The 26,966-nt window shown below is 49.7% G+C and overlaps 1 protein-coding gene across 1 annotated transcript in view; it reads left to right on the top strand.

Moving 5' to 3' along the window:
* RNF220 (ring finger protein 220) overlaps nt 1-26,966 on the top strand; it is a 329,212-nt gene that overhangs the window by 229,810 nt on the left and 72,436 nt on the right. Inside the window, exon 6 of the mRNA XM_073357946.2 lies at nt 15,528-15,623. Within this exon, the coding sequence (XP_073214047.1) occupies nt 15,528-15,623 (96 nt within the window). The remainder of the gene's footprint in view (nt 1-15,527; nt 15,624-26,966) is intronic.

Genomic DNA, 26,966 nt, shown 5'->3' with positions numbered 1-26,966 from the left:
CCGCAGCAGCATCTCTGTTACTGTTATTGCTCCAGGGAAGAGGGCCCAACAAGTCCCTAGACAGATGGCTACATCTCCAGGAAATCTGCAGGAGCCACTCTGCAGTGCTCTTCCCCTTTTAATGGATTAGGAAACGGAGGCAAAGGGAAGTCTAGTGACTTGCCCAAGGTCACAGAGATTAAGGGGCGGGGCAGGGGCAGATCCGACTGCCAGGCTGCCAAGCTCAATCCACTAGGCAGCGGAGGCTCCGTTGTGCAGTTGGACAATTCAGCAAGATTGGAACCCAGAGCTGAAAAGGTCTTTGTTGGGTTTTAGCCGTGCCCTGTGCACTGTTCAACATTTAAATACACTTGTTTCTGTGTAATCGGGTAAGACAATCACATTGAACAGGGTGTCGGAGCTCCTGGGCCCGACTTTGTCATTAACCAGCACTGTGACATTAAGGAGTCATTTCTCTTCTCTGCCACTTCAGTTTATCCATCACACACCCACACGAGATGTTACCTTCCAGATCCTCCAACAATTTCCCAAGACCTCCAGGAAAAGAGATCATAATACTACTTAGTAGCTTGATAGCACTTCGCATCTTCAAAACACATTCCTCCAGTAGAAGTTACTGAATCTCACAGGCCTGTGTCACAGCCCGCATTTTACACGTGGGACAATTGATGAACAGGGAGGGTAAGTGACTTGCCTGAGGTCAAAAGTAAGTCAGTGACACAGCCAGGACTAGAACTCAGGAGTTCCTAGCTTGCGTGTTGAGAGTGAGACATGGCTGTCGCAGCATCTCTCAGCTAAGTCAGGTCCTGATATTTCTGATGTGAAAAACAAGCATTGAAAAATCCCCAAGGTGTGTTTGAAAACCAAGAATCTTTGAGGCTGTCTTTTGACATCACAAAGGAGCAGGTGAAATAAAAGGACCTGTGCGTTGCAGGGTCCCCTCTCACAGGTCATCAAGTCTGAATGCTGATAACTCAGCCGTCCCCACTGCAGAGTCCAAGATGGAGAGGGAGGGCTAGAGAGACAGATTAGCTGTTTGGAGGTAAATACACCGAGTCAGTGACAGACACCAGATAAAGAAGAAGGGTCCATCTCTCGGGAGGGCTGGGCTTTTGAAGTTTCTATTGACAAAGAATCCCATTTGCCTTGAGAGAGGGGATTAAACTGGGACTGGAGAGTCATTCTATGTAAAAGAGATCAGTCGCCTCCTGTCACCACATGGATCTTTTCCCTTTGCCCCTCACGTCCAGGCCTAAGAACATTAACTTCAAGAAGCCTTGGGAGTGGGGGGAGAGAGGGTGAAATCCGGAAATCTTTCATTCCCCTCTCAGAAAGCCTGAAAGCTCCTTGGCCCTGGAGGATTCATTATTTCTAGGTGGCTTTTGCTGGGAGACAAGTCTTGTGTGGGGTGGAAAGGCACAGCGCTCTCGGCTTCATGGTAGCTTGGTATTAAAGGCCCCTTTGTAATGGTGCTGGAGTGGAGCAGGAGGCGGTTCGGGGATGAAGCGGCTCCGTCTCTTTGTGGCTGGCTGAGTTATTGTTTTCCTGGCCCGGTGCACCCTGTCAGACCACGACGTGCATGCCGCAGGAGCGCAGTCTGACACACCTGTGTCGCAGGGAGTAAGGTCAGTGGGCCAGGTCCAAGCTGTGAGGAGCACTGTGCAACGTAACAGGATCACAGCCCCGGGGGGGGGGGCAGTGCCAGGCCTTTTCGAAGTGTCCGCACTCGGGCGTGTGATGATCCAATAACACAGAGATGAGGGATGGATTCAATGTTAGTCTGACTCACTTAGCAACAATCTTCCCCCTCGGCCAGAAATCTTGGATGTATGTCCTGCCGTGGGCTCCTATGCCGTGCTGGGGCCTGGCCGGGGGGCTGTTACAGCAATGGAGGGGCCAGGCTTGGAATGAGATGGTAAACCAGGGTCCCCTCTGCTGTGCACATTTGAGAATGTGTAGGAAATATAACCCCGGTGTCCTGGCTGCCGGTCACTTTCTCCATAAAAGAGGGTCTCACCCAAGGCCATGTATGAGCTATTGGTGGACATGGATTGGATGTGCATTACTTACACAGTGATTGGCATCAGACCTGCAGCTTCGGAAAGTGCTGTGGGATCTCTGAGTAGGCCGTCGAGAACCAGAGTTGATTCTCTCCTGTCCTGAGGCAGGTGGGCCAGGGACCGACCTGTCATGACTGGCGGGGGTGTGTTGTTTTAACTCCAGACCTTCTCCAAGAGTCTGTTGTTTATTCAGAACTCTTTTGTGTGCTTCCTTCTCACCCTGCACTCCCCCAGAATTGCCCCACTCCCCCGGCAAAGACTTAGCCTGGAAATAAAATCCCTGATGTAAACACGTGTTTTCATTCACTGGCTCCCTGCCCCTTAAGAGCTGTCACTCACTGCACTGGGTCAATTTTCATGGCAACATGTCAAAGAAAATCCAATCACTCAACATAGTATGTGATGAATCCAAGATTATTATATCGGATTCTTCTATTATTGGAGCTGGCAGAGACAGTGACGGCCGGGCTAGGGCTCCGAGAGCAGGGCTGCAGGCAGCAAATTCACTCTCCCTCCCCACCATTCAGCTGCAGCAAAGGGCAGTGTTGAGAACCAGATTGTTCTTCGCAGCTCACATTCCCTGTTTTCCTTCTATGAGAGACCAGGCTGGTCTATCAGCAAGTGCTGCCCTGTAGGTAACCGCCTGGACAAGCGACTGGGGGGCAGTTTTCTACCAAGCCTGTGGCTGCTGCTCAGACTAGACCAGCAGGTGAGGGGAGGGGGGCTTGACAGTAGCAGCTGCTGCTGCTTAGCCTCTGGCGGTGGCGGCTCCTTCAGCGGAGCCCCAAACAGCTGTTTCTGTTTCAGAGCAGATCTTCCCTGACACATGCCTATAGGCTCCATGCCCATAGGAGCTCTTCACTGTCCTGGTCTCCTCCTTTCTGCTCCCAGGCGCTGTTCCTGGTCCTGAATCGATGCCGTTTCGGCCCCTGCTGGCCTTGGTTCTGCTGCTCTCCCTCAAGCCCACCCTGCCCGTGATGTCCCTTGATGTCTTGTTCCCAGAGCTCTCAGCGCTCTCAGATGGAGCCACCTGCTGAGTCTGTCTGGGCCAGGAAAAGGACTTGCTGATGCTGGGCTGCCTTGTAAGTCTCCTCTGCAGGCAGATATGAAGCCCCCTCCGCCCCTCATCTGCTCTGCATCTGAGGACAGATCTTCCTCAGGAGCAGGGGGCTTTGAGGTGTCCCCCAGCGCCCCACACCCTGACTCCCTGGTGACACAGCAGCACGAGGTCATAGGTTCTTACCAGGTTTCTCCTCCCGAGGGGCAGTTTTTCTGGGTGAGTTGTCCCAAGAAAAGGGAGGAGAGTTTGGCTGGAGGAAACGTCTTTGAAGAGGGGATATTGCAGCGGTGGGGGAACGGACCCATTGGACCCAGAGGAAGGGAGGGAGGTGGTTCTCACTGGCCCCGTATTAGAGGCCAGAACGTTTCAGGGTGCTGCTCCGGCTCCACAGGCCTAGGAATTTGTGCTCTTAGCCCCATCCCTTTGCTGGAGGTGACTGGTGGCCCTTTCCTCCCACCAGTTCTGGGGCAACACTGCCGGCCTCAGAGGAAGCAGCTGACCCTCCTGACCATGAGGAGCACAGCGTCCTTCATGAGGGAGGAGTGAGCCGGGGGGGGTGGGAAGGTGACACAGAGAAGGAGCAGGAGGAGGAAGGCCCTTCATAGTCTCTCTGGGGACTAGCTTCTGTGCAGCTTGGTTGCTTAGCACCCATCCCAATGGGGCGCCGAAGGAGCTTCCTAGCACTACCCTAATAGAAATGGTAATTAGGCTAATAACAGGCAAAATATACTCTGGGTCCGCCGGCATGTGTACCCCATTAGCTGCTTCCTCACCTGTGCCACCCGGATTCGGTGCTGCTCCCTTTTCCAAGTGCTGCCTTGAGCAACGAGAAAGGAGATACTGAGCCCCCGAAGTCCACACGCATGTGAGCTGTGGATGGGCTGGTTTTCAGCCAATAATCGACTAGTTGCTCCTTTTGATCACAAATTGCCTGCAAATAGATTACGATTCTCTTGATTTGTGTTCCTGATTTTTGACCTTTTCCCCCATTTGTAATTCTCCAGTGAATCCTCTCTGTGACTAGTTCCTTCCTGGGGAAGGGATTGTCCGTGGGCAGTTCGCTCTGAGTATTTGATATCCAAAACTCAACTCTGTGTTTGTTAGTTTTTATTGGGAACATAAGTCACACGGTATTACTGCTGTTCCTTGTTTGGATGAGCGTAACTCTGTGGACCAGGTTGCTGATGTGAGTCCCGATGAAAGAACTGCTTTTTACACAATGCATATTTCACCTATGGGACTCACTGCCACAGGATATCATGTAGGTCAAGAGCTTTTAATAGGATTCAAAAAGGGATTAGATATTTATATGGATAATGAGACCATCAGCAGGGACAGGTAAATAGAAATTATCTAACCTTTCTGGATTCAGGGTATTAACAAATGTCTAAATGATGGGGGCTAGAAAGAAACATTCCCTATAGGCTCATCATTCCATAGTTGCTCCCTAGGGTTTTCTTGCACCTTCCTCTGGAGCAGCTGGTCCTGACCACTGAAGGAGACTGGGCTGATCTGTTCTGTGAGTTCGCAATTTATTTCCTGGCAGCATTTTCTAATATTCACTTTAAAGTTACTCTTTACATGAATGTTCCACCTGTAAACCGGCTGTCATTGCAACCTGACAGCAAAGAAGAAGGACTAGAAGCAACTTCCATTTCTTATTCCAAAGAATGTTTGTGGCTGATTTGTTTAGGTCTATGCCCAGCTTCAGTGAGGGTCCAGCACAGAGACCCCTGGCTGCGCTGGGAACTCATCTACAATGCCAGATTTCTTTGATTTCCCCACCCCCCACCTCCCCGTTTTTTTACAGCCTTCTAGAGCAGGTTGAAAAAGAGTTACTGCACCTATTGGGAAATCTGACCGCTAAAGCCCTCCAAGGAAAAAGAGCTTTGAAGGCAGGCAAGATGTGAAGCCTTAAACCTTGACAAAAATCTGTTTTAAACCCTTCCCAGCTGCCTCCCTCCAAATGGGATGGCAAGCACAGCCAAAGATCTCCTCTGGAGCACGGTCTAGTGGTAGGAACAAGTGACTGGGGTCAGGACTCCTGTGTTCTTAGTCTGAACTCTGCCATGTCACTGACTCACTGGGGGAAGTCATTTAACAGAGCTGGGCCACATCTTCCCCAGCTGCGGCACTGGTTTATGAAGAACGCTTCAAAGCGAAATCTGTATGTCATGACTACGCCCTGGCTCAGGTGTGATGGTTCCTATACCGTCACTGCATTGCACATTTCACTCCCAACGCCACCGCACAGCCAAGATGCCAGCCTTGCCCCTCTGCTGAAGACAATAGGAGTTTTTCCCCTTGGCTTTCCTGGCAGCAGGATCAGGCCTGTAAGAAAGTTTCTAGATATTGTGACCATATTTCCTAAAGTAGAAATGGGGTGGCTGGGGCTCACCAGAGCCACACCCCTGTGGATGGGGCTGGGGCCGAGTACTCAAGCCCTGTGCTGCCCACGGCTGGGGCTGGGGCTGACCCCCCCCCCCTCGCCCAACCTCCACACTTCCTGCCGCTGGGGCTGACCCCTTGGAGATCCACGCCAGCTGGGGCTGCGGCTGGGGCTGTCCCTGAGCCCCACTGCCCGGCACCTCGCATTGCTGCCCCTGCAACGTTCCTCCATACCCGCACCCGACTCTTTTGGTAAATTGGGCATTTGTTTGTTTTCTCTTGCCAGCTAATCAGCTGGGAAGAGCAAATGGGACAAACGCCCCTTTTTGTAAAAAGAAGGCGGGACGGCCGGGACAGAGCTTAGAAACAGGACTGTCCCGGCCAGGATGGGTGTATGGTCACCCTACTTCTAGGACTATTAGCATCTTTGTGTCCAAGATCCTCCAGCACTAACATCCAAAGCAACCTGCAGAGTGGGGGCGGGGGGAGGAAGTGGAGTTGAGGCCTGGTATCAGTCGTTGCTTTCGGGTTACAGTTCCCAAGTGATAACAGCTATTAGCAACACTTCCACTGCTTCCCTGCCACGGTGGGGAGGGCAGGAGACAGCAAACATGTCAAGCTATCACCTCCATGTTAAGTGATAAGTACCTATTTAGACGGCAGAGTTAAGGCTGAACGCATCAAGCAGGAAACACTTTGTGCCAAAATAAAAAAAAGGCCATCGAGATATAGAAAAAGAAGGGCTAGGGTATTTGTTCTGCTGACAGCAGCTCTGATAGATTGTTTAAGAAAAATAGACTCCCTGTGTTTTTCTGGGGCTATCAGAAAGCCAGAGTCCAGCACTTAATAGTCTCAAATGGCTGGCCTTGAAAGGAAGCAGAATGTCAAAGGCATCTGCTAGCCTCTCCCTGTGCTGACACCTGACCCGTCTGCGGCACAGGGAGAAGGTAGTTAAGGGAGGGGGAGGCGACGGTTAGTGTGTGCTGGCAATTTCAATCCATTTCCTTGGTGCGAGGGCTGCATCCTGACAGGAACCAGCTCCCGCTCTCTCCCATACATACACCCCTCCCTCCCTCTCGCAGGGCCAAGAGTCACATGCATGCCAACTGAGGCACATATACACACGCAGCAGGGCCCCAGAGATCTGTTTGCACATGGGTGTGTGTCCACCTGCAGGCACCATGCACTGCTCACGTGCAGCTCTCACAGTTCTGCGTGGTTGCACACCCAGGTATGCCTGTACACAGGAACACATATTTGTGTAAACACACATGCACAGTCACTCACACACGTGCAGGTACACCCATCCTCCCACAGGTGGCATACACATGCACACCAGTCCTTTCACACGCAGACACACCCATGGTCACCCATGGAAGAAGTCACCCCTCCTGGAACTCTGGGAATTCAGCTTTCACTTACACAAACGAAGGGCCTGACCCTCTCATGTAACATGGCTGCTTTGCACAGCTCCCGCAATGTGGGCCTAATGCCAGCCCAGGGAGAGCTCTGCAAGAGTGATGTGCTCACGGCATAGTGCTGAAATTATGGCTGTTACACGACACTCTCTTTCCCCTGCTCCCCATTGCTGGTGTAGCAGGGGTATGGCCAGAACACACTGATGATTGGCTACATTTTGGGCCCTCAGGCAGTGTAAATTAGAGCTCCCCTCAGGCTGCTCTAATTTGGCATGGAGGAGCTGCTGTGCCCACCCTTGCCACAGGATCGGGAGAGCATTGAGTTTTAAACATGGGGGCTTCTGTGCTGATGGCAGTATCATTTTTAATTAATTGAGACCATGCATTTTTTAATTGAAACAAAGCTGCTACAACCTTTCCAGTCACTGCCCCAGAGCTCTGCAGAATTGCACAATCCCTGGAGAGGCCAGGTCCACACACACAGAAGGTGAAATTCACCCGAGGGCAGAGGGCCAGCACATGGTCAAGACACCCTCTGGGACTTACGTGGTACCTAGGCCTTGGGCTCAGCCCTCTGCCCAGGGACTGAATTCCACCTGATGAACACGAACAGATACAGCTGCCATCTCCATGCACACACACACATTCATGTATGCCCACAATCGCACCCATGAAGTCCTGCCCGCGCCCGCTCCACCAAACACACAGCAAACCTCTTCCCACTCCGCCTGGGCGGCGCGTGACCAGACCGTTGGAGGAGGCTAGGCCCCAGCCCCTCCCCTTCTGCCCGAGGCCCCCCACCCATTCCACCCCCTCTCCTGCCAGAGCCCAGAGCACCCCTCGAGCCTCCCACGAGCGCTGGCTCCAGACGCCCCAAGTCCCAGCCATAGGCCGGCCAGCCCCAGCCACAGGGGAAGAGTGGGACCTGGAAGCAGACGGGAGAGGGCCTGGGGGTGGAGCATGAGTGGGGCCACGCCAGGCTTTGTGGGCTCAGCCTCCCCTGGCCTGTCTTACCCACTCACTGCCCACTGCGGGGAAGGCAGAAGAAAGTAAAAGATGGCTCCTGGGAGCCACGCCAGAGACATGGCTGCCCAGACCGGCAGGAGGGGAGGGAGGAGAGGGTGAGCACACGGCTTGGACAAGATTGATGGCCTCGTTGCCATTAAGCAAAAAATTAGCCGATGGCGGCTATCATATTAAAGGGTGAAGAAGCCGTGAATTATTTTCTTAAAGATCTTATCGCTTACAATGATAATTTTACCTTCCAAAAGGCCACTTTTAATGAGGCAAGACAGGCAAAAAGTCATGATTTAATGCCAGATTTTTTTTTTCCCAAACACATTTTACTGCTTTTTTGTCCATGTTTAAAAAGCGCCGGTGACCTTTTTTTATTTAGCTTGCCCCAGGTGTAATGCTGCGGCTGATCCTCTTAGGGTTTATGACCTCTACAGAGAGCGCCGTTGCCCAGCGGAGAGATGATTTAAAGGGGAGGGAGAAATGAGAGGTAATGCTGGTGCTTACACAAGGCCCTTTCTGTGTCTTTCAACGCCCCAGCGGTGGCTTGGCTTGCCGTGGGAAGGTGGGGGGAGCTTGCCCTGAGGCCTTGGCACAGGGAGATGAAGCCTGGTCACACACGATCCAACCAGGCTCTGGATCTGAATTACAGGCCAGTACCTGGGGCATGGGGGCAGGGCTGAGCTCTCCAGTACCCGTTTCCCCAGGAAGAAAGGGAACAATTCAGTGCATAGATGCATTGTCCAAGCAGCAAGGAATCCCGCTGGGAAGTGCATGGGCATATATACCTGCTCTCATCATACGGGAAGGGGAGCGGCTCCAGTTTCTACCGATAGTACAGAGTGCCTCAGAGGCAAGGAATCATTGTAGCCGGGGTGATGGGCAGAGAGCGATGCGGGTGAAATGTGATGTGTTACTGTCCCCGCTGGGAACATCCAGCCTCTCTGGGCCATGTCTGCGTCTCCTTTGCCTGTTTCACATGTACAAACACACCATGGTCATGCCTGCCATAGAGCCGGAGAACTAAGTCAGGCATAGAGGAATCATAGAATCATAGAATATCAGGGTTGGAAGGGACCTCAGGAGGTCATCTAGTCCAACCCCCTGCTCAAAGCAGGACCAATCCCCAATAAATCATCCCAGCCAGGGCTTTGTCAAGCCTGACCTTAAAAACTTCTAAGGAAGGAGATTCCACCACCTCCCTAGGTAACGCATTCCAGTGTTTCACCACCCTCCTAGTGAAAAAGTTTTTCCTAATATCCAACCTAAACCTCCCCCACTGCAACTTGAGACCATTACTCCTTGTCCTGTCCTCTTCTACCACTGAGAATAGTCTAGAACCATCCTCTCTGTAACCACCTCTCAGGTAGTTGAAAGCAGCTATCAAATCCCCTCTCATTCTTCTCTTCTGCAGACTAAACAATCCCAGTTCCCTCAGCCTCTCCTCATAAGTCATGTGTTCCAGACCCCTAATCATTTTTGTTGCCCTTCGCTGGACTCTCTCCAATTTTTCCACATCCTTCCTGTAGTGTGGGGCCCAAAACTGGACACAGTACTCCAGATGAGGCCTCACCAATGTTGAATAGAGGGGAACGATCACGTCCCTTTATCTGCTCGCTATGCCCCTACATATACATCCCAAAATGCCATTGGCCTTCTTGGCAACAAGGGCACACTGCTGACTCATATCCAGCTTCTCATCCACTGTCACCCCTAGGTCCTTTTCCGCAGAACTGCTGCCTAGCCATTCGGTCCCTAGTCTGTAGCTGTGCATTGGGTTCTTCCGTCCTAAGTGCAGGACCCTGCACTTATCCTTATTGAACCTCATCAGATTTCTTTTGGCCCAATCCTCCAATTTGTCTAGGTCCCTCTGTATCCTATCCCTGCCCTCCAGCGTATCAACCACTCCTCCCAGTTTAGTATCATCCGCAAATTTGCTGAGAGTGCAATCCACACCATCCTCCAGATCATTTATGAAGATATTGAACAAAACCGGCCCCAGGACCGGCCCCTGGGGCACTCCACTTGACACCGGCTGCCAACTAGACATGGAGCCATTGATCACTACCCGTTGAGCCCGACAATCTAGCCAACTTTCTACCCACCTTATAGTGCATTCATCCAGCCCGTACTTCTTTAACTTGCTGACAAGAATACTGTGGGAGACCGTGTCAAAAGGAGTCATGCATGAGGGATTAGTTCAGGGATGAGGGGATTGAGCTAGATTTATGCCCCCCCAAAAAGGCAGATTTCTCTCACAAATGATAGTTCTATCTACGCCGTAGCGAGGGAATGCAGTTACAACACAGATCAGGCACTGACAGGATTAAAACACAGTTCATCCGTGTTACCAAAGCAGTGCGCCTGCCATGCAAAAGTCCATGACTGTAGTACGATTCGGGGAGACAGATGAAATGTGACTTGACCCAGGTGGCACTGCAAGACAGAACTGTGTTTGAACTCAGTTGTAGCCAGGTCCTCCCCAGCACTGTAAAATGCAAGCATTGCTCGGGAAAGGCAGATAAAGTAATGAATGGTTCTAGCAATAACGGCAGGATTTCAGTAGTTACAGGAAAACATGGTTTGTGCAATTGGCTGCATACTCTGGGTGCTACTTATGCACAAACATAATGACTTGGTGACTGTGGCAAAACCTGGGTGTTTCTAAAGACAGTTCCGGGGCACAAGCTCCAATCTGGGTAGGTGGTGCTGGGACTTTTCTAATGATTGTTGGTGCTTTGTCAGGCCTCAGATGTGAAGTATCATTTTTACTAGATTCGTTTCCTATCATCTTGAATAGTGAAAAACTCACAAGGAATTTGTGTGAGATTTTAGCCACATCTAAACAAGGCAACAGGCCCCTTCCAGCTCTTGATCTGACCTAGAACCAAACCCGTAAGGATGGACCCAAGGATTTGATTCCTTAGCGTCCTGTTTCACCTCCCTCCTGCCCCGATCCCAGACATTCAAAGGGGTCTAGATTCAGCATTCTGGATTGGGCCTTTCTCTCTTTGTTACTGATCTCCTAACGAATTATGATCGCATCCCCTGCCCTCAGACTCATTGGAATGAATCCGACCCATTGTCTCTGGGCCCCTTGGTGGATCCAGTGATTCTGGTACCTCCAGCCTGGGTGCTGACAGGCTTTTAACATGAGGAGATTCAACTTCAGAGTGCTGGTTGTATTCTCCATGGAAAGCCCGAACCAGAATTTGCATCACAGTCCAGTGGTTTGACCCAAGACATGGAGGACAAGCAATTGCTTCACCTTCCCTAAATGGCTGTCTTGGGTCATCCTGAGGCTGGTCATTCTGGAATGAAATTCCCAGAGGCCAGATGATGGGGATGTCCGAGGGCTGGGGAGAGAGAGCACCAAGGAGCCTTTTCCCCCATGGAGCAGCCACAGTCCTGCGCCCTGAGCACAAAGTCTAGGGCAGCGTTAGCACCACTAACCACTGCAGGGGGGGGGCAGGTTACAATTCTGCCCCCTCCATACTAGCTGGGCTAGAGGGGCAGGCAAGAGCTCTGCCTGCAGAGGGCGGATGCCCCTGGGGACTGGTGCCATGACAGTGCCCCCCCCGCCCACCCAATGCCAGGAGACAGCCCTGAAATGACGGATTAGGAAAGAGAGGCCAAAACTGGGATGGCAGCGAGGTCGGCCTAATGCAGAAATAAGGTTGGCCTCAGACCGCGCGGGTTTCTAATCCTTAGGCCCTGCGCCTGCTTTCCCCCATCTGCAGCGGTGACAGTCCTGCCTATGCGGCCAGGAAGGCAAAGCGTTCTCCACGTCTCAGGGAAATGAGAAAACCAAATGAAGTCAAGTTTGCTACCAGCAAAGGGGAAGTGTGACTTGGCATCACGAGCGCTGTGTTTAACATGCCAGCGAGGGGTTTAGAATTGAAGTGCTTGCACACAATTTAAAAATAGACAGTTTATTAATCTAAACGGCAAGTGTATGTAGAAGAGGCCTCGAGATTGACATCTTTGGGATTAGTTTAGCCCTGCGTTTTTCCAGAGGTCATCGCCATGGTGCTCAGGAAGGCTGTGGAATAAATGGGGCCAGCATGCTTCCCGGGACCGCACGCTAAAAACTAATACATAACGTTTAATTTACTGTCTCCAGAGCTAGCCCGACCATTTTTCACATAATCATATTGGATTAGAGCTACCAGCGGCTGTGGGCGGAGTGGGGGGTGGAAGGGATTGGTCTGCTGGGACGAGGGAGGCAGGGGGGAACGTGGTGTATTTTTCTCGCCTGAAGATGACGTGTTTAACCCCCGCAGCACCGGGATGGTCAGCTTATTTCAGGAGGGACAGGGTGTTCCACTGCAACAGGAGGCTGTCTTGCTTCCGAATCGCTGAGCTGACCCAGACTCAGAGCTCTCAGAGACCGAGAGCCGAGACCCCAGCCCTTCATTTTAAAGCACCGTTTGCAGTCTCAGGACTTTTAAATTCCTCCTTGTCCCCTTTTTTGGGGGGGGTGGGGTTCCTTTTTTTTCTAACAGGAACTCAGTGTTTTTCAACAGAATTCCTCCTGCAGCTTCTGAGAAATATTAAAGAGCTGCTGTAGAAATAATTAACCTTGGCACTAAGAAGGAGAAAAGGAGACCCAGCCTTATACAGCAATGTTGGCAGCCCAGGACAAGGCAATGTATTGTGGCAAACACAGCCAGAGGCAGGAGCCTAGAGATGCTCCATATGCCAAGCCTGCCCCACTTTCTCCAGTCACAAGATCACCTGAAGTGAACAAACATCCCTCATCCAGGGCAGCCATATCCACGCAGACTCCCAATCGAATTAAGGTTACAATCAGGGCTTTCCATTAAACTCTGCTTGGGTCAGGGTGATTCCCTGCTCCCTGATGAACAAGGGATTAACTCCAGCTCAGCTTCCCTCTCCCCTGGCAAGGTGCTCAGGGAAGGGCTATATGAGAATCCCGTAGGTTGACCACTTAGGGTGTGTCTACACTGCACAGTACACCCAGGCTCTGACTCAGGTTTGAGCCAAGCCCCCCTTCCATCCACACCCAAATCAGTCTGACTCGGGTTAGAAAGCACCCCGGACCCACGTCCTAAAAGACCCTTCTAAGGGAGTGGGTTAGAGCCCAGTCCAAGCCCTGTCATTTTGCAGTGTGGCCACAGCTCAAGTCAGAAGTTCTGCATCATGCAGTGTGGACACATTAGCATGGCTGTGAGAACTGGGTCCAGCAATTATAAACCCAATTGATAATGCAGTGTGGACGCTCAGATATGGGCTTGGAAACACTGAGTCCACAAGCCCAGGTCCCCCAGACCCAGGCTTACAATGCAGTGTAGACATGCCCCGATTGAGATCAGGGTCCAGTGGGGCCCTTGAGGCTCACATCTTGCCAACTGGCCATCTTTTTTCTGCTGAGTCATTTTACATGCTGTTTCCAGCTGCTCATACCTTTCCAAAAAAAGTCACATTTTGGGTTCAATTGTTTCCATGTTTAATGTCAGCCCAAAGGCAAATGTTTTGGAAAGTTCTCCTCCCTCTACTGTCTTTTAACAGTACTGTCCCCACATTTGGCCTGGACATTTCAGATGATATTCTTCTATCCCGTTGCGGACTTACCTGCCTCTGAGCAATCATTTGTTATTGTTGCATCCTACCGGATGTTCCTCAGAAACAAACACTTGGCGAGCTGGATTTTCAGTGGATATTTTTTAAGATTGCTTGCTTTACGATGTCTCTTACGCAGAAGTTCGGGCTGGGTCTACACTAGAAATGCTACAGCGGAACAACTGCCGCTGCACTTCTGCAGGCCTGTAGTGGAGACATTCACTACAGTGACAGAAGGGATTCTCCCATAACTGCAGTAAATCCACCTCTGCGAGAGGCAGTAGCTATGTTGACAGAAGAATTCTTCCATCAATCTAGAACTGTCTACGCTGGGGCTTATGTCAACTTATCTATGTCTCTCAGAGGGATGAATTTTTCACACCCCTGAGCGACGTAGTTGGGTCAATGTAACTTTCTAGTGTAGACCAACCCTTAGCTAATTTGTATTTTTCATAGACTTTTTCCTCAAACTCCCCTATTACTAAAGTTAAATTATTACTGGATGTATGTCCTTTAAGTATTGTCACACTAGTCCTGTGATGTCCCATAAGCGTTGGGTGCACTGAATTTATACTTCCCCGCTGTTGATTTGAAGGCTATCAATATATTTCTTAAGTCACAATAAAAATAATTTTTTGATTTTTTCCATATCCTTGTGCAAAAATTTGTGTTTTTCCAAATGCTTTGTATTAAAATGTATTCAAGAGTAATAGTGAATTACAATATAATGTGTATTAATGAAGCATCTTTGTTAGTGAGATGTCATTACCGAGACATTTAGTGTAATTTAAGTGTATGCTGGTACACAATGCTTTTTATTCTTGTTGTACATTGTTATGCTTTCATCTGTAGTATCCTGTTTGAGGATGTTTTCTAGTGTGTGTTTTGGGTTTCATGCATTCTATGTGTCTATTCAGTGCTACAAAATGCTACAAACATCTTTTTTACAACCTTAGATAAACGACCTGATAATCTATTCTGATCCTAAAAGTAAAGACTTTCTCCCAGTGCACTAGGGGGCAGAGTTAAGATTGCACTTGCTGACTTAACTCTCACATTTGACCGTGTCCATTCTGCAACCTTCACGTTACGTGAATGCATGTTGATGTGTTTTCTCTGTAAACAGGTCATCAGACAGGGAGGTTATGAGACAGGACCCCAAGCTAGGATGGTGCATCTCATTCTAGGCTATCCTTTCCCCTTTCCAGATTCCTGTCCTCTCCTCCCACACAGCACCATGCTGTGCCTCTTGCATCTTCGCAGCCTCACTAGGAGGGAGTGGGAAAGCAATGGGCACCTACCTGCCCATTGCTGCCCCTGCTGGAGAGCTCGAGCTTTACCTCTGCAGCACTGCCAGCCACATGCCCGTGCCACATGGAAGGCCCTGAACACAGTGGAATCAGCGCAGCTCCATGAAAAGGAGGGTGTGGAGAGGCCGGGCAAGGGGTCAGAGGGCCCATGTCCACAGCAACCTCTGCAGCAGGCCCACAAAGAAGGGATCTGAGGGCAGGATGGGTGAAGGTTACAGCGTAGCAGTCTGCAATGACATTGCACCACCGTTCTCGCCCAATATGTAGGGTTTCCATACCGGTCGTGCAGGCCCTGAGGCTGCAGTGATGGTCGCAGAAGGGCTGCGAGGATGTTCTGCTCCTTGGCCCCAGGATGGGGAGGAGGATCCCAGCCCTCCTGAAGGGCAGAGCAGCTCCTATGTGAACGGGCTGTGTACAGGGCCTGGGATTCGGCTGTGGGAGCAGACCCCCTGTTGCTGCTCTCTCAGACCCAGCCCTCCCGTGATATGGCATGTGCTCTCCCACACCCAAGAGGCCAAACCAGCACGCTGTCAGCCGGTGCTAACATGCCCCCTCTGGGCCTGTTACAGTGTTTATTGGCCAGCGACAATACATTCCTGCTGGGAATGGGAAAGACCTTGACACTGCCTTTGATGTATCATTGCTCTGCCTTGCTCACAGTGTAAATTTCTCCTTTCCTCTCTTTCTCTTGCAGTCAATTTTGTTGTCAGCCTCAATCAAGCGGGAAGGAGACTCTCGGACAGCATCGCCTCACTCCTCAGATGATATCCATCACTCAGACAGATACCAGGTGAGACAGCAGCCAGGAACCAGCCAGGCAGTGCAATCCGTTGGTCTTAGCACAGGACTAGGAGCCAGAAACTCCTAAGAACTACTCCCAAGTCCCTCCATGACCTTGGCCTAGCTCCTCAACCTCCCTGCCCCTGTTTCTCTGTGTGGAAAAGGGGGATATTAATACTTCCCTCTCTCACTGAGGAGCTGTGAGGCATAACACATTAAGGTACTGCCCTTTGAGATCCTAGAAAGGGCTGTAGACATGCAAATTATTACAAAAATTAGGTCATCCAAGTCATATTATTTAGTATTATTAGCAAAGAGCCAGTCTTCTGGGATGCCCCCAAAGCATGATTACGCACCATAGAACTGTCTGGGACTTCTGGCTGCATTGCATCATGGTGTGTGGGCATACAGGTCAGAATGCAACAGAACACAACCCCACAGGGTTAGTGCAATACAATGCAAGTTAAGAGACATATTGTACTCTCAGTTGTGTGTTTCATTGATGTGGATTGAGGGTAATTTGTGGCCTCTATGCCTAATATATAGCCAGGCCTGAATCATGCACATAGGACTCAAATGTATAGCCATATATGCATGGTACAGTCAAGGAAAATGTTTCCTGCTGCCTCCCCGATTTACAATTTCCCTGTAAAATGACACTGATCAAAGGCTCAAGAGAGGTAACATTCAGTCATGTATCAATGGTCTGTTTATGATCCAGTAACTCACACCCGGTCAGGGCTATCAAAATGGGAGCTCTACCTCATTAGGGAGCAGAGAATTCCAGCACCCTAATGAGATAAACAGCACCTGCTTCTCGCTGTGGAAGGTCCAGAGGAATCTGACTTTAACATTACCACGTTGCACGTGAAAATTCTAGCTTAGCTTATTTGTAGTGGTTTCTAAAATCATATTTGTTATACCTTTCCTCTCCCTCTGAACTCTATGCAGTTGGGTTCATGGCTTGCAAGGATCCTATATGTGAAGAGATACAAAAATTAGTTCCAATAACATTTTTTTAAACTTTCTAAATCATTTTAAAGAGATTTCTCTGTGAGATCCGGAACTTGGCACACACAGAACACATGCCAGCATGGAGTGGTGCGAACGGCTCAGTGACACTGGTCTGCAGAACTCACCTCTGGCTTCTGAGTCGTAAGATAGTTATTTCTTGAGCATCCAGAAACATTTTCATGCACTTCACAGACATGCAAGGACATACTCCCTGCCCGCAGGAGTAGATGGCCTTGGTTTGATATTATGCAACAAGTAAAGGTCAAGGGTGATGGGGGCGGGCAGGGGAGAGGAAGGACAAGGGGTGGTGACAATATGATCACGAGGTTGCTCCTGCAAATGGATCCTCATGGGCAGGTCCCCACTGAATGAAACATCATGCAGGAATCTGTCTTAGGATCAGGGCCCAAGGCATGCATACATCATGACTGTGCAAATTATTATTATTATTTATTGTTTAATATTCACTGGTAACTATTCTGCCCTTCACTTCTTGAAGGCCCATCTCAAACCCGGGCCAACATACCGTGCATCCCGCCCAATGCAGTCATGTATTCCATATCTGTTATCAAACGTGAGCCTGACTCCCCATGTCCCTGAGTCACTTACACCAGTGCTAAGGGAGTGTCGGACAATTCCATTCTGATTTAGCAGAACTTTATCCCCCCTTTGCCGGGTGAAAGCAACAGCTCATGGAACCGGGCAGCAGAGAAGCAGGCCCAGGTGTGAACGAGAAATGTTTGACCAAAATATGCTGCCCTCTCTCCTGTCACAATACTTCTTTCTATTAAAACAAAAAGTGAACTTTCAAAAACAGCTCGGATGAAGTTTTCTCAGTGGTCCTTTTTGTGATGTACAAACCTGGGCCTGGACGATGTGGAGTGGCCTGTGCTCTCAGCTTCTCATGAGTTTTAGGCTCTGTGAAATTTGTCAGCATAATTTTGTGTTCTCCCGTCGCTCAGTACAAGGATTTGCATTGCACCCCTCCTCCATGTGCTGAGTCTAGCTTGCCTGACACATCTGAAGTTTGTGAGTGTGTTTTATGAGGGGTTGCAGCCCCTTAATGCAAATGCATAATGGGAATTATAACTCTGCGCTGCAGGGAGAAAAGACCTCGGGGTCTGATTTTCATTTGCACTGCGGCATGCCACTCTGGTAGCATAAAGGGACCTTCCAGTGGCTGCCAGAGCGGTGTAAATCCTTTGTGTAAATGAGAATTTGGCCCCTCTGAATTGCTCTGGAGTCAAAGAATGGTGAAGCCTGATCTACTGGCCCTCGTGCAGAAGAATCTCCCAGTGATTGAAGGGCTGCAGAACTGAGCTTTTCATGTGCAGAAGTGTGCTGTGATGATACCTGCTTCTTAGAGCTGCAGCACTAGTAATTTTGCATTGCAAGTTCCTTGGGTTATTTATGACGTAATAGAGACGATACAAGGTATTAGTAAAATGTTGGAGCACAGACTTCTGCTCTCTGGATTTTCAGAGGTGAATTCCTAAGGTTTGGCCTTAATAGCCCTCTGGTCCTTTTTACAAGCCAATATTTAGCGGAGATGGAGATTTGGTAATAGGAAGGTTAAAGAAATATTGGGGGGAAGGTTGAGCTGATTACTTCCCTGGAGGATCCCGTTCTTCCAGATATACTCTGAAGTAAGCAAATGCAATTCCCATGAGAGTCTGTGGATCAAGTGCAGCTGGGATACAAATGATAAGGTGCAATCCACCGCAGGTGTAAGCAGATCAGAAAACAGGAGTAAGTGGCAAGGTGGTGTAACTTGAACCAGTTTGGCATTCAGTGGGTGTGAAGGATGAGCATGACTTACACACTGAACGGGAGTGCAGCTGATAAAGCAACTAACGTGAGAGTGATAAAGCTGTTCAAACCGTCCCCCACCCCCCAGCTACACAGGGCCAAATTCAGCATTAGCGTAAACAGGCACATCTGTTGATTTGAATGTAAGTTGCACCCTCTTTTGCCAAGAGCTGAATTTGGTCACCACTGAATGCCCTGTCTGAGCAGGTTGCCTTGCTTTCCTTCGTACATCATAGAATCATAGAATATCAGGGTTGGAAGGGACCTCAGGAGGTCATCTAGTCCAACCCCGAGCTCAAAGCAGGACCAATCCCCAACTAAATCATCCCAGCCAGGCCTTTGTCAAGCCTGACCTTAAAAACCTCTAAGGAAGGAGATTCCACCACCTCCCTTGCTAACCCATTCCAGTGTTTCACCAACCTCCTAGTGAAAAAGCTTTTCCTAATATCCAACCCAAACCTCCCCCACTGCAACTTGAGACCATTACTCCTTGTCCTGTCCTCTTCTACCACTGAGAATAGTCCAGAACCATCCTCTCTGTAACCACCTCTCAGGTAGTTGAAAGCAGCTATCAAATCCCCCCTCATTCTTCTCTTCCGCAGACTAAACAATCCCAGTTCCCTCAGCCTCGCCTCATAACTCATGTGTTCCAGTCCCCTAATCATTTTTGTTGCCCTCCGCTGGACTCTTTCCAATTTTTCCACATCCTTCTTGTAGTGTGGGGCCCAAAACTGGACACAGTACTCCAGATGAGGCCTCACCAATGTCGAATAGAGGGGAACGGTCACGTCCCTCGATCTGCTGGCCATGCCCCTATGTATACATCCCAAAATGCCATTGGCCTTCTTGGCAACAAGGGCACACTGCTGACTCATATCCAGCTTCTCATCCATTGTCACCCCTAGGTCCTTTTCTGCAGAACTGCTGCCGAGCCATTCGGTCCCTAGTCTGTAGCTGTGCATTGGGTTCTTCCGTCCTAAGTGCAGGACTCTGCACTTGTCCTTGTTGAACCCCATCAGGTTACTTTTGGCCCAATCCTCCAATTTGTCTAGGGCCCTCTGTATCCTATCCCTGCTCTCCAGCGTATCTACCACTCCTCCCAGTTTAGTGTCGTCCGCAAACTTGCTGAGGGTGCAATCCACACCATCCTCCAGATCATTTATGAAGATATTGAACGTCCATTTGCCAAGCAATTAATACCCAGTGTGTAACTTGCATCATCTTTGTGACACCACTGAATTGGGGCCCTGGTGTCTTTTGAGACCTTCCGTCGTGCTCCTTGATACAACCATAGCCTCAGCCTACAGCCACTGAGCTGCTGGCCTTTGGCAGGTACAACATGTCAGGACCCTACCTGGCGTACAGGTGAGACGCCTACCTTAGCAGTAACCCTAAGTACCCTTTCATTCGGATTGGAGCGAGACGCTCCTGTAGAATAGAGATGGGCCACTGCGGCCGTGGTTGGATCCGGAGCTGGTTTAGGAAGGCTGGGTTCGAAGGTTCAGGTTCATGGTACTGAAAACTCATAGGGTTTTGGTTCCAAATGGTGGAAATCTCATGAGATCTTTTAGACTCTAAGCCGGGGTAGGCAAACTTTTTTGCCTGAGGGCCTCGTCTGGGTATGGAAATTGTATGGCGGGCCACGAAGGCTCACGAAATTGGGGGTTGGGGTGCAGGAGGGCATGAGGGCTCCGGCTGGGGGTGCAGGCTCTGGGGTGGGGTTGGGGATGAGGAATTGGGGTTGCAGGTGGGTGCTCCGGGCTGGGACTGAGGGGTTCAGAGGGCGGGAGAGGGATCAGGGCTGGGGCAGGGGGTTGGGGCATGGGAGGGCACCAAGGGGGCAGGCTCCGGGTGGCACTTACCTCAAGCAGCTCCCAGAAACAGCAGCATGTCCCCCTTCCGGCTCCTATGCGGAGGTGTGGCCAGGCAGCTCTGCACGCTGCCCTATGCGCTTGCACTGCCCCTGCAGCTCCCATTGGCTGTGGGTCCCAGCCAATGGGAGCTGCGGGGACAGCACTTGGGGTGGGGGCAGCATGTGGAGCCCCAGGGCTGCCCCTACACGTAGGAGCCGGAGTGGGGATATGCCGCTGCTTCCGGGAGCCATGCGGAGTGGGGCAAGACCTCGACCCTGCTCCCTGGCAGGAGCTTGAGGGCCAGATTAAAATGTCTGGAGGGCTGGATGTGGCCGTAATTTGCCCACCTCTTCTCTAAGCTCGTTGGGGCAGGAGCCATCTCCTCTTGTGTTTTATACAGTGCTGAGCACGTCAGCGCTCAGCAAACGATCCTAATCATCAGATGGTTGCGCACAATTTATGCCATGCAAATCTTGTGGGATCAGCTATTCTCTTGTGAGATTTCACCAGCGTCTGACCTGGAAAATGGGCCCAGAACCAAATCCGAACCTGAATCATCCGGAAAGCTAAGGGGTTTGGATTTAAGATTAAGGTTTGGCCCATAACTATTAAAAATATCCCTCCTCTGAGCTGATGCCTTTAGACCTGGCCCCTGCCAAAACGAACCCCCCCCATCCCAGCCAAACCAAGACAGGAAAATAGACTAACTCTGAATGCAGTTCATTGGAACTTGAACTAAAAGGGAACAGGTTTGAGTCAAAGAAAGTTGTTGATTCCAGGATCACATATCTGGGACTTTACCTTGGGAAGATTATGCATGGAGAACCCAAGGCTAAACAGCCCTCAGGAAATTCACTCTCAGCTCCTCTCACACATGCACTCCCAGGCACGCCACCCTGCCTGCCACGCACCCTCCTCTGTTGAGTGGGGCCACTTTACACCACTGCAACTTTCTCGCTCGGGGTGTGAAAAAACACCCCCCTGAGCGCTGCACGTTTCAGCGCTGCACGGTGCCAGTGTGAACAGTGCCCCAGCGCTGGGAGCTACTCCCCTCGCGGGGGCGGGATTTTATAGCCGCGACTACACAGCCACATTAAAGCAGTGCTGCGGCCGCGCTTTAACCTTGCTAATGAAGACGTGCCCGGGGAGAGCAGCCGCAAAGGCAGTCGTGGCTACAGAGAGGCTCCAAGGTCTGATGATCAGATTTGGCCCCAAACACTGCCCAGCACAGAACTCCCCCCCTGTGACAAGCCCATTCATCAGAGCTTGGTGCAGGACCTTTGGCTTGACCATGATGTTGCAAACTGGTAAAGCACAGTGATGTGAGGTCTTTCTCGATAGAATGCTTCTGTGAACAAGTGGCTCTCTGGGTGTTTTCTGGAGGAGGGGAGGGTGCTTGGCAAACACGAACCAGGAGGCTTTTCCAAGCACAGCAGGGTAGGGAGAAGGTGTGAAAGATGGTGCAAAGCTGGGAGTGAATGAAGGAGATAAAGGGAGTGGTCAGATGAGAAGCGTGGGCAGATGAAGGAAGAAGCTTCTTGCTGCCGCCCCTGAGAGGGAAGGTTCATGCATGACTTGAGATGATTATCGCGGCTCCAAATCTCTTCCCAGCTGTCTCATTTCTTCCGTTGTCACAGGCATTTCAGCCCTGTTCATTTGCTTTGGGCCCAATCCAGTTCTCTTTCTGCACTCAAATCCCCCTATCACTGAATTCAGTGGGAGTTTTGCCTGCATAGCGAGTAGGGATCAGGCCTTGTCAGTTTCCTTGCTAGTATCTATCTACCAGCATTGCCAAGGGAGAATAACAAAAAACTCTAGAGTGAAACACTCCTCCTGCCTTAAGGATAACATTTCAGGCCTTCTCTGCAGGGAGAGAACACCCTGAATGGGTTAGGTAAGCCTGCTGTGGAATATTTGTGGCTGAATAATACATGAAGTAAGTAAAAATGAGTGGCTGAAATCCTTGTCCAGCAAAGCCTCACCTCTCTCTATTTCAAGGAATCTCTGTTGAGGTTACAGGGACAAACCATCCCGATGAGTCGAAAGAATAGTAAATATGGCAGGCGACCAGCTTGGCTTAACGGTGAAATCCTAGCGGATCTTAAACATAAAAAAGAAGCTTACGAGAAGTGGAAGGTTGGACATGGGATGGTGTTCCATGAAGGAGGAGTGCTGGGCAGAGACGGGCTCCACCTTACGAAGAGAGGGAAGAGCATCTTTGCGAGCAGGCTAGCTAACCTAGTGAGGAGGGCTTTAAACTAGGTTCACCGGGGGAAGGAGACCAAAGCCCTGAGGTAAGTGGGAAAGCGGGATACCGGGAGGAAGCACAGGCAGGAATGTCTGTGAGGGGAGGGCTCCTGCCTCATACTGAGAATGAGGGGCGATCAGCAGATTATCTCAAGTGCTTATATACGAATGCACAAAGCCTTGGAAACAAGCAGGGAGAACTGGAGGTCCTGGTGATGTCAAGGAATTATGACGTGATTGGAATAACAGAGACTTGGTGGGATAACTCACATGACTGGAGTACTGTCATGGATGGTTATAAACTGTTCAGGAAGGACAGGCGGGGCAGAAAAGGTGGGGGAGTAGCACTGTATGTAAGGGAGCAGTATGACTGCTCAGAGCTCCAGTACGATACTGCAAAAAAACCTGAGTGTCTCTGGATTAAGTTTAGAAGTGTGAGCAACAGGAGTGATGTAGTGGTGGGAGTCTGCTATAGACCACCGGACCAGGGGGATGAGGTGGATGAGGCTTTCTTCCGGCAGCTCGCAGAAGCTACTAGATCGCATGCCCTGGTTCTCATGGGTGACTTTAATTTTCCTGATATCTGCTGGGAGAGCAATACAGCGGTGCATAGACAATCCAGGAAGTTTTTGGAAAGCGTAGGGGACAATTTCCTGGTGCAAGTGCTAGAGGAGCCAACTGGGGGGGCGCTTTTCTTGACCTGCTGCTCACAAACCGGGAAGAATTAGTAGGGGAAGCAAAAGTGGATGGGAATCTGGGAAGCAGTGACCATGAGTTGGTTGAGTTCAGGATCCTGACACAGGGAAGAAAGGTAAGCAGCAGGATACAGACCCTGGACTTCAGGAAAGCAGACTTTGACTCCCTCAGGGAACGGATGGCCAGGATCCCCTGGAGACTAACATGAAGGGGAAAGGAGTCCAGGAGAGCTGGCTGTATTTCAAGGAATCCCTGTTGAGGTTACAGGGACAAACCATCCCGATGTGTCGAAAGAATAGTAAATATGGCAGGCGACCAGCTTGGCTTAACGGTGAAATCCTAGCGGATCTTAAGCATAAAAAAGAAGCTTACAAGAAGTGGAAGGTTGGACATATGACCAGGGAAGAGTATAAAAATATTGCTCGGGCATGTAGGAATGAAATTAGGAGGGCCAAATCGCACCTGGAGCTGCAGCTAGTGAGAGATGTTAAGAGTAACAAGAAGGGTTTCTTCAGGTATGTTGGCAACAAGAAAAAAGCCAAGGAAAGTGTGGGCCCCTTAATGAATGAGGGAGGCAACCTAGTGACGGAGGATGTGGAAAAAGCTAATGTACTCAATAATTTTTTTGCCTCTGTCTTCACGAACAAGGTCAGCTCCCAGACTGCTGTGCTGGGCATCACAACATGGGGAATAGATGGCCAGCCCTCTGTGGAGAAAGAGGTGGTTAGGGACTATTTAGAAAAACTGGACGTGCACAAGTCCATGGGGCCAGATGAGTTGCATCCGAGAGTGCTAAAGGAACTGGCGGCTGTGATTGCAGAGCCATTGGCCATTATCTTTGAAAACTTGTGGTGAACGGGGGAAGTCCCGGATGACTGGAAAAAGGCTAATGTAGTGCCAATCTTTAAAAAAGGGAAGAAGGAGGATCCTGGGAACTACAGGCCAGTCAGCCTCACTTCAGTCCCCGGAAAAATCATGGAGCAGGTCCTCAAAGAATCAATCCTGAAGCACTTACATGAGAGGAAAGTGATCAGGAACAGTCAGCATGGATTCACCAAGGGAAGGTCATGCCTGACTAATCTAATCGCCTTCTATGATGAGATTACTGGTTCTGTGGATGAAGGGAAAGCAGTGGATGTATTGTATCTTGACTTTAGCAAAGCTTTTGACACGGTCTCCCACAGTATTCTTGTCAGCAAGTTAAGGAAGTATGGGCTGGATGAATGCACCATAAGGTGGGTAGAAAGTTGGCTAGATTGTCGGGCTCAACAGGTAGTGATCAATGGCTCCATGTCTAGTTGGCAGCCGGTGTCAAGTGGAGTGCCCCAGGGGTCGGTCCTGGGGCCAGTTTTGTTCAATATCTTCATAAATGATCTGGAGGATGGTGTGGATTGCACTCTCAGCAAATTTGCAGATGATACTAAACTGGGAGGAGTGGTAGATACACTGGAGGGCAGGGATAGGATACAGAGGGACCTAGACAAATTGGAGGATTGGGCCAAAAGAAATCTGATGAGGTTCAATAAGGATAAGTGCAGGGTCCTGCACTTAGGACGGAAGAACCCAATGCACAGCTACAGACTAGGGACCCAATGGCTAGGCAGCAGTTCTGCGGAAAAGGACCTAGGGGTGACAGTGGACGAGAAGCTGGATATGAGTCAGCAGTGTGCCCTTGTTGCCAAGAAGGCCAATGGCATTTTGGGATGTATAAGTAGGGGCATAGCGAGCAGATCGAGGGACGTGATCGTCCCCCTCTATTCGACATTGGTGAGGCCTCATCTGGAGTACTGTGTCCAGTTTTGGGCCCCACACTACAAGAAGGATGTGGAAAAATTGGAGAGAGTCCAGCAAAGGGCAACAAAAATGATTAGGGGTCTGGAACACATGAGTTATGAGGAGAGGCTGAGGGAACTGGGATTGTTTAGTCTGCGGAAGAGAAGAATGAGGGGGGATTTGATAGCTGCTTTCAACTACCTGAGAGGTAGTTCCAGAGAGGATGGTTCTAGACTATTCTCAGTGGTGGAAGAGGACAGGACAAGGAGTAATGGTCTCAAGTTGCAGTGGGGGAGGTTTAGGTTGGATATTAGGAAAAACTTTTTCACTAGGAGGGTGGTGAAACACTGGAATGCGTTGCCTAGGGAGGTGGTGGAATCTCCTTCCTTAGACGTTTTTAAGGTCAGGCTTGACAAAGCCCTGGCTGGGATGATTTAATTGGGTATGGGTCCTGCTTTTGAGCAGGGGGTTGGACTAGATGACCTCCTGAGGTCCCTTCCAACCCTGATATTCTATGATTCTATGATTCTCTGCTATTTGAACCGCAAGAGTGAGCCTCTACCCAGAAACAGGCTGTAGCTTAATTCAATAACGATGTAGAAACAAGAATCAGCAACTCTTGTTTGCAAAAAGAAAAGGAGTACTTGTGGCACCTTAGAGACTAACCAATTTATTTGAGCATAAGCTTTCATGAGCTTAGCTGTAGCTCATGAAAGCTTATGCTCAAATAAATTGGTTAGTCTCTAAGGTGCCACAAGTACTCCTTTTCTTTTTGCGAATACAGACTAACACGGCTGTTACTCTGAACTCTGATTTGGTAACTGAGTGTGCTGTAAAAACATGACCACTGCATTTCAAATCCCAGAGAAAAACTGCAGCATGCTTTAGGGGTTAGCATCATGCAAGATTTAAGCTAAGTTGCTAACTCTCTCTAAGCATTTATGTGGCAAAAATATATAAAAAAATTACCTAGAAAAAGTGAAAGGCAGAAATGTAGCATAAAGTAGGCACAAAATGCCGGTTTGGTTGAAACAAACAAAAGGGCAGTTGTTTTTAGAAAAGCTAATATGACTGTTTTTGTGACGTTAAGGGGTTGGGGGTAGGAAGCAGATTTTGTTTAGGTTGAAGCCTTCCACAGCTTCATTGGTAACCCACATATTGCAGCCTTTGGCTAGTCTACCAGCGCCTCCAGGTGAAACTGACTAGAAAGAGGAAGGAAACTGAGGAGTCAATTTTGAGTGTCCAAGTTGAGCACAATGCAAAAAAAAAGAAAAGAAAAGAAAGCAGAAAATGAAATCAGATGATTGCCGTTATTTGGGTTTTAGTAATCTGAGGTGTTGTTAGCAACTCAGGGAAAGAAATATTGCTTTAAAATAGGATTTTTAATCTGTGCCCCTTATGTCTAACCCTGTGCATTTCAATAGGAGGTAGTTACATGTCTGTATTTCTGCCTTGACAGATGGATGGAAATGTGCCAGTTAGTGTTTTGGTTGGCATCTCTCTCACACACAGACCAGCTTGGAGCCTGATCCTGTTCATCACTGAGGCCCAACTCCTCCAAGATATTAGGCTCCTGACGTCCATTGATTTCAATGGATGTTAGGAACCTAACTACTGTACCTTTGATGGTCTGGGCCGCAGTGACCCCAGATCCCATTGAGATCAGTGATAATTTGAGAATGCTTAACACCTCACATGTGATGCTCAGCACTTCACAGGTTCTGGTCCTAATATACTAAACCAGGGATTTGGACAGTAAAGCCCCAAACAGAGCAAAATGGCACGTCATCTGAGTGGGGTGCATCTGTATAAAAAAACTCTAAAAAGCCAAACTCCCTCTGCCTTCATATGAGCTGCTTGGATAGTCTAACAGCCCCTTGATGTTCCAACAGCCACAACCACTAATATTGCTTTGATGACCTCTGACAAAGAGATCAAGGAATCCTGTATTGTTATTGCAG

The sequence above is a fragment of the Lepidochelys kempii genome, chromosome 8 (genome assembly GCF_965140285.1).
Source record: "Lepidochelys kempii isolate rLepKem1 chromosome 8, rLepKem1.hap1, whole genome shotgun sequence".
NCBI classification, from domain to species: domain Eukaryota; kingdom Metazoa; phylum Chordata; order Testudines; family Cheloniidae; genus Lepidochelys; species Lepidochelys kempii.
Note: the sequence above shows the minus strand (reverse complement) of the source record. Positions and strands in the feature narration are given on the sequence as shown.